The sequence below is a fragment of the Salvelinus alpinus genome, chromosome 4, assembly GCF_045679555.1.
Source record: "Salvelinus alpinus chromosome 4, SLU_Salpinus.1, whole genome shotgun sequence".
NCBI lineage: Eukaryota > Metazoa > Chordata > Actinopteri > Salmoniformes > Salmonidae > Salvelinus > Salvelinus alpinus.
Genome location: NC_092089.1, coordinates 28,372,474 through 28,382,850, shown reverse-complemented (window position 1 = coordinate 28,382,850; position 10,377 = coordinate 28,372,474). Strand labels below are relative to the sequence as shown.

General features: G+C 41.9%; 2 protein-coding genes across 4 annotated transcripts; one reads left to right on the top strand and one right to left on the bottom strand.

Annotated features, from left to right (window-relative positions):
- Positions 1-1,620: 1,620 nt before the first annotated feature.
- LOC139573215 (acyl-coenzyme A thioesterase THEM4-like) lies at positions 1,621-4,826 on the bottom strand. 2 transcript variants are annotated; one of them, XM_071396430.1, is made up of 7 exons: positions 4,737-4,826; positions 4,339-4,487; positions 3,804-3,993; positions 3,423-3,585; positions 3,147-3,257; positions 2,846-2,970; positions 1,621-2,686 (listed from the first exon to the last, which is right to left on the bottom strand). In XM_071396430.1, exons 2-7 carry the CDS (start codon positions 4,474-4,476, stop codon positions 2,643-2,645), a joined length of 771 nt encoding a protein of 256 aa, XP_071252531.1. In that variant the 5' UTR covers positions 4,477-4,487; positions 4,737-4,826; the 3' UTR covers positions 1,621-2,642. The 2 variants fall into 2 exon arrangements, with proteins under 2 accessions (XP_071252531.1, XP_071252532.1); XM_071396431.1 differs by having other exon boundaries at positions 4,339-4,810.
- Positions 4,827-4,920: 94 nt separating this feature from the next.
- Positions 4,921-9,289, top strand: LOC139573218 (cilia- and flagella-associated protein 141-like). Of its 2 annotated transcripts, none has more exons than XM_071396437.1 (4): positions 4,921-5,150; positions 5,258-5,294; positions 5,422-5,548; positions 8,822-9,289. In XM_071396437.1, exons 2-4 carry the CDS (start codon positions 5,266-5,268, stop codon positions 8,921-8,923), a joined length of 258 nt encoding a protein of 85 aa, XP_071252538.1. In that variant the 5' UTR covers positions 4,921-5,150; positions 5,258-5,265; the 3' UTR covers positions 8,924-9,289. The 2 variants fall into 2 exon arrangements, with proteins under 2 accessions (XP_071252538.1, XP_071252537.1); XM_071396436.1 differs by having other exon boundaries at positions 4,924-5,150; positions 5,254-5,294.
- Positions 9,290-10,377: the final 1,088 nt, after the last annotated feature.

Below are 10,377 nucleotides of genomic sequence, written 5' to 3'. Positions count from 1 at the left end.
TAGTTACCAGACATATTATTTTCAGTTAGTTATCATGCTTAGTATTATCAGTTAGTTACCAGGTCTACTAGTATCAGTTAGTTACCATGCCTACTAGTTTCAGTTACCATGCTTACTAGTATCAGTTAGTTACCATGCCTACTAGTTTCAGTTACCATGCTTACTAGTTTCAGTTAGTTACCATGCCTACTTGTATCAGTTAGTTACCATGCCTACTAGTATCAGTTTGTTACCATGCCTACTAGTATCAGTTCATTACCATGCCTGCTACTATCAGTTAGTTACCATGCCTACTAGTATCAGTTCATTACCATGCCTAGTATTATCAGTTAGTTACCATGCCTAGTATTATCAGTTAGTTACCATGCCTACTAGTATCAGTTAGTTACCATGCCTACTAGTATCAGTTAGTTACCATGCCTGCTACTATCAGTTAGTTACCATGCCTACTATTATCAGTTAGTTACCATGCCTACTATTATCAGTTAGTTACCATGCCTACTAGTATCAGTTAGTTACCATGCTTACTAGTATCAGTTAGTTACCATGCCTACTAGTATCAGTTTGTTACCATGCCTACTAGTATCAGTTCATTACCATGCCTGCTACTATCAGTTAGTTACCATGCCTACTAGTATCAGTTCATTACCATGCCTAGTATTATCAGTTAGTTACCATGCCTAGTATTATCAGTTAGTTACCATGCCTACTAGTATCAGTTAGTTACCATGCCTACTAGTATCAGTTAGTTACCATGCCTACTAGTATCAGTTAGTTACCATGCCTACTAGTATCAGTTAGTTACCATGCCTACTAGTATCAGTTTGTTACCATGCCTACTAGTATCAGTTTGTTACCATGCCTACTAGTATCAGTTTGTTACCATGCCTACTAGTATCAGTTTGTTACCATGCCTACTATTATCCGTTTGTTACCATGCCTAGTATTATCAGTTAGTTACCATGCATACTAGTATCAGTTCATTACCATGCCTACTAGTATCAGTTCGTTACCATGCCTAATATTATGAGTTCGTTACCATGCCCTCTATTATGAGTTCGTTACCATGCCTACTATTATGAGTTCGTTACCATGCCTACTATGTGTTATGGGTGCCTACGATACCCTAAGAGTCTAATAAAGTAGCATTTTGAAAGGGCCAGATTGGGACCATAGTGTCTATGTTTTGTCCTCAGAGCCAGTCTCAGTAGTGAGAGTGCTGGTTAAGGCTATGTGGTCTGCTGGGTTTATGCTGACAGAATCCTCTGAACTCTGTGATGTGGACAATGTGTCCGTTTTTACGGTAATGCTGACTGTCATTCATTTCTTACTGGAAGGGGATCATTCACAAAGAGGGAGGGGTCAGAGACAAGATAGACTGACAAATAAAGAGCGAGAGGGAGACAGACAGTGACAGAGAGAGAGAGGAAGGAAAGAAGAGTGGAAAGAAGGAAGAAGAGGTGAGAGGGAGATGTAGATTCGTAGAGAGAGGACGACAGATGAAGAGAAAAGGGTCTGTATGACATCAGTCTGTTTGAAGGTTGTTTATAACACATGGACCAGTGAGAATGGAAAAGGTATCCCACATTGAGCCAGATACCATAGAAAAACAGTCTACAGTACCCAAGAGGTAAGGCTTTATTCAAGAGGTCATACTGGTCACAAAATAACATCAGCAATGATTAAAATCTCAAACTGTAAAAGGCCCAATAAATTATTAATAATTATACAAATAAAATACAAAAAATAAACTATCTATTAAATATATCGGAGTGGCTGTGGATCCAACTATTCTAGACCCCTCATTCCGACAGCTAAAGGTCCCGAAGCTTCTTTACACACAGTCTCTGTTCTACTACAGAACAAGCTACTCTGGTGAATGGTGCTCGTTTAATAAAGTTAGATCAAAGCTGAATCAATGTCTGCCAGATCACACAATGATGGTATTCTACATAACAGAACCCAATATAATAGTGTAGTATAAAATTACTGTAAGACAAAACACCACCTCATTTCTTATGACATTTTAGGATGATTGTGCAAATGGGCACATTTTCCTCTCATGTGGCCAAAACTCAACAGCACGTGCCACTAGGCAAAATATGTGCTATGATTGAACCTAACACAGGTATGCAGATGCTGCATGGATGTTTCACCGGTAAAACATGAAGATTATCATTCACAATTGACTGAGAAATGTGAAGGGAGGTGCGTAAAGTAGAGAATCCTGCACATGCAGAAGTGTCGGGACCTTTAGCTGTCGGGAAGAAGGGTTCAGAAAAGTTGTATCCACAGCCTCGACCTAAATATAATATACCAGAGGTTATGTCCTTCACTCTGACTGGAGCTGGTTGTCCAGGAGTGTGTAACAGTGGAGAAAGAGAGGTACAATATCCACAACCGGTTGTGTCTATGATATACAGTATTTGTATGCTATGTCAGTGGAGCGCAAGGCATCAGGTGTCTCAGGCAAACTGCTAGAGTTAAGAAGATTACTGGATCTGACAGTCAGAACCACACACACACACACACACACACACACAAACAGTTGAGTGCAGACAAACACACCCCCTAGGAAGTCAGTGCTGTTTCTGATGTTGTGTGTTTGTAGCGTCTGGTTGGTCGATGAGTTGGCCTATCCATCATCCTCCTAATAGGTCTCCCATTGTGATTGACAGAAACAGCCCTGAGAGAAGGAGAACGAGGGAGAATGAGGGAGAAGGAGAGTGAGAGAAGGATGAGGGAAAAGAGAGAAACATACTAAGACTGAGAGAACACTTCAGACTGAAAGTCCAATGACACACATCTAAAAACACAACCAACACGTGAGGGTGGGTGACAGTACCTGTGGCCTCTGTGTGTAGTTTGGAGCTGTCCGTATTGGTCACTTGACAGGAAACAAAGGTTTTCCGTCCCTCCTTCTTATCCAATGAGCAGGTGAGCAGCACTGTACTACCCAATGGGATGGGGCTTTGGGGAGGAGAGGCGGGGCGGGATACAGTATGTGTCATAACCAGGAAATGTGGTCAGGAAAAATCTAGAACCTCACTTAGAGCCCTACAATAATGACCACAATAACATGAAAACATGTTTTTAGAGGTTAATAAGCTGTGAGTGAGTGATGGAGAGGGAGAAAGTGTGTGTACCTGCGGTAGTTGATGTTGAGGTTGGCAGTCATGACAGGCCCAGAGAGGTAGGTGGCGTGGGTCCCCGTTACAGTGTCAATCATGGTAGCTATTGCCCCCCCATGGACGTGCCTGGAATCACACACATAATTTATAAACATTACACTTCTGACTAAATATGATGTTTGAATGCTAGCAGTTGATTGTGTCATTTTTACAGAGATACACACACAAGGACAAACATTGTCACAGTATACACATGCCATCAGCACACACACACACACACAAACAGCTCACCCCGGGGGTCCCTCCAGTAGGTGGCCAGCCTGGAACACACACACACACTTCTGCTCCTGCTTGTTGACAAACACGACGTACTCGAACGCTGCTCCCTGCTCCCTGATGTTCCGCGTGAACAGACGAGCCTTCGACTGAATGATCTTACTCAAATACACCCCACCTTGGAAGAAGAGACACACAGAGTTACACACATACACACAACATCTTACTCAGACACTATGCCCAGGATATGAGAGAGACAGGGTTATACAAACACTTTTTTTTACGCCACATTTTAGTAATTTATCTTGTCCAGAGCGACTTACAGTAAGTAGTGAGTGCATGCATTTTCGTACACACACACACACTCCATCCATGTGAAAGAAACCCTTCCTGTACCTGTGGCGTACTTGAGGGAGCGGTTATAGCTGGGCAGTCTTCTCCAGACCCCCCACTTCTTCTCTCCGTCATCTGTCTCTACCTCACACTGGCTGTTATAGTGCTCATACAGACGCCTCATGTCGGAGCCCCAGGACAAGTTGGGCAGGCTGAAGTCCCGTGGCTGGAAAGAGAAAGGCCAGGGCAGCACCTAGTGGACAATCACTACTATTACACCCTCATCCATACTTTATTACAGTATTATCTGACCGAGTTCATGGGGTCCCACTGTATGACAACAGAACAGCATGACATGGCAGAAACATCCAGAACGAAATACATTACAGCACAGTTCACAATGCACATTGTGGGGAAAAAATACTGTTTCTATCGGCAGTAACGTTAGGGAAAAGGGAACCATGACAAATGTTTAGGTAAGACGAATCATGACTCACATGTTCTCACTCACATTGCCCTTGACAGTAGGCTACACTAATGTCATGGCTGTTTGTAGCTAGCTAAATGTGTGTGACTGTGTGTGTGTTTCTGGACCTACCGCCATGGTTCGGACACTGTTGATAGAGGACCAGGGAAGCTGGAAAGTCCCTCTTGGAGTCATTTGTTGTCTGATGTTGGTGTTGAAATTTCCCTTTGAGATTTCACGTCCCATTATTTGGCACAGTCCCCTGGCCATCTGCTGCACTCCTGTTCGTATCATGATGACAATGTTGGGGTAAGATTGCCAAGCCCTATTCTGATGTAACTACAAGTTACTGTAACGTTACGGTTACTAATAGCCAGCCCTTCAGCTTTACTGACTAGTGGCTGTTGTATGATAGCAATACAGATTCAGTATCAAACCTAACATAGAACTATAACTTTCTACTGTAACAAACTAACAACAGGAGGATAAATACGGAGCTTTTGTCAATTTTGTCTCGCCTCTGGTTTTACCGGTAGAATGACTTTCATGTGTATCTCATCGCCCCATGTTACCACTTCCTGCACAAGGAACGACGACGGGCAACACGCGTCATACTGGTCATGTTACCACTTCCTGCACAAGGAACGACGACGGGCAACACGCGTCATCCTGGTCATGTGATCTGTATCTTTCACTGTAATTGGCAGCGAAGGAATGATATTTCCGGCTACATAGGTTAGTTACCATGCCAACGTAGACAGACTCTAATTCATCTATTGAGACGCTGACATTTTTTTGACCATTTATTAGTTTATTGTGCAGTTTTTGTTAAAGCAAGATACTTTGTGACTATTTACTTCAAATAAACTGCCAGCAGGATGTTTGGTTGTGAGGAACGACGTTCCAAAAACAAACGTGTGCAGAGGGCGAGAGACAGAATCAAGGTAAGCGTGTCAATACTAGCAACACACAGACAAAAAAGTGGTCAGATACCTATAGCTAAGTGGCTGGAAATGTGTTATAGTCTGCATTTTCCCTCTTTTATAGAAAGATGGCGAGATGACTAACCGCATTGCAGAGCTGGACAGGTGTGTAAACTATACAGTTCTGTACTGTTGGGCTAATTGTAACTGCAACGTTTGATACGTTTTCCCTGAAAGTCCTTTCACTTCTCAATGTAGTGAAAGGACCCCCCCTTCTCTTTCTCTCTCTCAGTATCTGTGGTGTGATGCAAAAGGCTGAGTTTGAGGGCTCCACACAGGCTGGTTCCATGAAGACCCTGAAGTTGAGAGAGCTGACTCAGCAGAGAGAGACTGAGCTGGGAAAGACTGCTCTGACGATGGTGAGGGAGTGGAGGGGTGCTGAAACAGGGCCCTCTCTCCTCAGCAACACTAAAAAAGTATTTCCGGGTCACGGAATTTCAGAATGTTCAGAATAAATGTCTGCACATAATAGCAGAAAAGTGTCAATAGCCTAAATGCCCCCAATGCAAATCACTGTGTATGGAATACATATTGGCTTGTAGAGCAAATACTATTCTAGATGCCGCAGTAGAAGTGTTGTAGGGAATCCTCAGAAGAGTCTGTTGAATGTATTTATGGTGTAATTTCATAGGGCTCTGAATAACACAGATCAAGATAGCTTAGGATTCAACACAATAGTACCTGGGTCTGAACCCCGCCCTGTGCAACTGGGTCCTGGACTTCCTGACGGGCTGCCCCCAGGTGGTGAAGGTACTGTAGGAAAAAACACCTCCACTTCGCTGATACTCAACACTGGGGCCCCACAAGGATGCGTGCCCCCTCCTGTACTCCCTGTTCACCCATGACTGCGTTGCCATGCACGCCTCCAACTCAATCATCAAGTTTGCAGACGACACAACAGTAGTAGGCCTGATTACCAACAATGAAGAGACAGCCTACAGGGAGGAGGTGAGGGCTCTGGGAGTGTGGTGCCAGGAAAATAACATCTCACCCAACGTCAACAAAACAAAGGAGCTGATCGTGTACTTCAGGAAACAGCACCCCCCTATCCACATCGATGTGACCGCAGTGAAGAAGGTGGAAAGCTTCAAGTTCCTCGCGTACACAAACTGAAATGGTCCACCTACACAGACAGTGTGGTGAAGAAGGCGCAACAGCACCTCTTCAACCTCAGGAGGCTGAAGAAATTTGGCTTGGTACCTAAAACCCTCACAAACTTTTACAGATGCACAATTGAGAGCATCCTGTCGGGCTATATCACTGCCTGGTACGGAAACTGCACCGCCCGCAACCGCAGGGCTCTCCAGAGGGTGGTGCTGTCTGCCCAACGCATCACCGGGGGCAAACTACCTGCCCTCCAGGACACCTACAGCACCCGATGTCACAGGAAGGGCAAAAAGATCATCAAGGACAACAACCACCCGAGCCACTGCCTGTTCACCCCGCTATCATCCAGAAGGTGAGGTCAGTACAGGTGCATCAAAGCTGGGACTGAGAGACTGAAAAACAGCTTCTACCTCAAGGCCATCAAACTGTTAAATACTGTTAAATAGCCATCAGTAGCACATTAGAGGCCACTTTAATAATGGAACACTAGTCACTTTAATAATGTTTACATATGTTGCATTACTCATCTTATATGTATATACTGTATTCTACTGCATCTTAGTCTATGCCGCTCTGACATTGCTTGCCCAAATATTTATATATTCTTAATTCCTTTCCTTTACTTTAGATTGTGTGTATTGTTGTGAAATTGTTAGATATTACTGTTAGATATTACTGCACTGTTAGAGCTAGAAACACAAGCATTTCGCTACACCCACAATACATCTGCTAAACACGTGTATGTGACAGATAACATTTAATTTAATTTTCACTGTTGTCAAACAGCTTAAATTGGGGTGCCTAGACACTATAAGGTACAAATATAGCACTGTAACACTCCGTATTATTCAGAGCCCAATGAAATGACACCATATATACATTCTACAGACCATACTGAGTATTCCCTACAATGCTTCTACTGCGACACCTAGAATAGTTCTTGCTCTATAAGCCAACATGTATTCCTTATACAGTGATTTGCATCGTGGCCAATGGAATGGGTGGAGTAAAAGGCCAGCAACACTAAATAACACCATTACATTCTACAGACCCTGAGTACTCCCCACCCCATTTTTACTTCTGCACAAATAATCGTATAGTGTCCAGGCACCCCATTTTAAGATGTTTGACCACAGTAAAAGTACAGCAACACTTCCTATGACCTAGTTTTTTGTTCTAACTCATCTGATTTGTATTCTAGGAACTCTAGTGAGTAGACTGGGCCCTGGTTTTATGGACACACAATCAATCGCTTTTCCTGTGTGCAATTTGTCTGTGCAATACAACAAAAATACAGTACTTTTTTCCTTAAACATTACATTTCAAATTGCATCCTTAAACAATAGCACCAGTAAATAAACAAGAATCATACAGTCAAAATATATATAGATCTTTTTTATGTTTAATGTATATTTCTTTACCAGTAGGCTATTATTAAGCGCCAACCATTTTCTCAATATGCTCCACCTTATAATATTCTTTATCTTACTGTACATTGACTCTGTACCGGTAGCCCCTGTATATAGCCTCGCTATTGTTATTTTACTGCTGCTTTTTAATTATTTGTTACTTTTATATGTTACTTAATTTTTGTATTTTAAATGTATTAAATCATTATTTATTTAACTTTTTTATATATTCGTTTTTTTTTTGTTATTAATTATTATAATTTTTTAAACTGCATTGTTGGTTTGGGCTTGTAAGTAAGCATTTCACTGTAAGGTCTACTACACCTGTTGTATTCGGGGCATGTTTGATTTGATTTATATAAAGTACTAATTCTCTATAGTTTAGATTTTTACCCCATGTAGTTATTATATTCTCCTAATTTTAACATTATGCAAAAAGCTGCAATTTTGTGTTTTGTGGCAGACACAGCGTTTTTACCGCAGACTTTTATTTTGAAGGCAGAATCAGGAAACCTGAAGTATAAATTCATGTGGATAGGATCCAGCTAGTGTTGTTGCCATGAAGCTAATCCCTGTCTCCATACCATTTTAGAGACCTTGTTCTCTTAGGGGACGTTATTAAATAACCTATTATCAGCCCTTTCATAAAGGTTCATTCTCTTAGGGGACGTTATTAAATAACCTATTATCAGCCCTTTCATGAAGGTTCGTTCTCTTAGGGGACGTTATTAAATAACCTATTATCAGCCCTTTCATGAAGGTTCGTTCTCTTAGGGGACGTTATTAAATAACCTATTATCAGCCCTTTCATGAAGGTTCGTAGCATCATATCTCTAACCTATTCCTCTGACTGAGGAAAATTAATGGTCTTATTCTTGTTCATTTGTGTTGCAGTGTCCTTCACACACATACACTGTCAGAGCAATTACACATTTGTAACACCAGGTAGGGGTAAACGTAGGCTACATATTGGCAGGTTTTCCATATAGGACACACCAACTTATCAAACTTATGAATTGCTTGCATTGTCCATATTTGTACCAGAACTTCCACTACGGCTTCCCCTGTATCTACAGTACATGCTCTCCATGATGTCTGCTTTCTGTGTGTGTGCAGGTCCGTAGAGCAGCACTGCAGGCCCTCCTGGAGCATGAGAGACAGCAGTACGTCATAGAGCTCAACAGACTGGGCAAGACCATCTACAAACAGAGAGTCTAGACTCTAGTCTCCACTAGACCCATAACAACACCAAAGACCATCTGAAGTTTATGCTGAAAGCCATCTAGCAGCTAGGATGTGTGAACAACTATAGAATACTTTGAAGTATTAATGTGAAAACATTTACTCACAGCCATCTACAAGCACCTTGTTTACAATCAGACCTTTTTTTATTTATGTAAATACAACGACGTAAAACTGTAATCCTAAAGATAAAAAACATATTAATGTGTGTTTTATCTGTAGGATTACAGTTTTACGTCGTTGTATTTGCATAAATAAAAAAAGGTCTGATCTGTACAGAAGCAGAGTGGATAAACTGCTTCTGTAAAAGTACACTTTTAAGCAATAAACTAATTACTGGGCCTCATGACTCATGTCACCTTAACAAAACAAGATTTTGTGTGACAGTCAGGGAGGTAGCACTGTACATAAACAAAACACATATTTGGTTAACAAACAGGGGCCTGTTGCACAAAAGTAGAATTAAGACATCCTGGATAAATGACTCAGCTGAGCTCAATGAAGCCAAAACATGTGCGTCCAGGCTTAATTGGTTGCACAAAGACCAAGCCAGGATGAGCAGACACGGATTCATTAAGCCAGGTGAAACCAATCCTGGATAGGTGCGCGCTCACGGCTCACTCAAATAGACCCCGCCACAGATCACAGATTAACTGATTTACCATGGCAACTAGAGCCGCGTACTTTTCCCCGTCGGAAGCACAAATCCTCATGGAGGCATACGAGGAGGTAAAAGATATAATTAAGAAGAAAGGCAACACCGCCACAGTGATAAAGCAAAGAGAAAAAGCGTGGCAAAGTATTGCAGACCGCCTGAATGCGTAAGTAGTGCACAATTACACACTCACCGCTCCGCTGAAACATCACAATTACAATTCAAATATTTAATTCACATCTCCAAAAATGCAGTTTGTTGATAAAACATGTTTACTGGAGAACTGAGACGAAGTAGAGACTCTGGACAGGGTGGATGAGGTTTAATTAAATGCAATTTATTCAGAGGTAAAGATATCTGAAATAGCGTGCACGGACCCTTTTCATCAAGCTCAAATGGAACTATCCGAAAGAAGCCCAGATAACAGAGTGCATATACATTTTATACAGTACAGAAAGTAGGTTGAGTCTGGAAGTTCTGGTCCTCTGGTTGGTTCTGATGAGTTGGGCGAGGTCTCCTTCAGGCCAGTATCACTGTCCCATTGGCTCTGAGTAGAGTTCTTTGTCTTCAGAAATGTTCAGCTAAAACAGGAGATTAGGTGTGTGCGTAGATGTTCCTATTTTGACATTTCTGTGTGTCTCTGTAAAATGTTCAGACTGAAGAGGAGTTTTTGTGTGTGCGAAGATGTTCCTGTCTTATCTGTGTTTATGAAAGGTTTACGTCAGCCCTCTGTCCTTGGGTATGTGTGTGTCTCAGTTTCTCGTGATATGCAGTA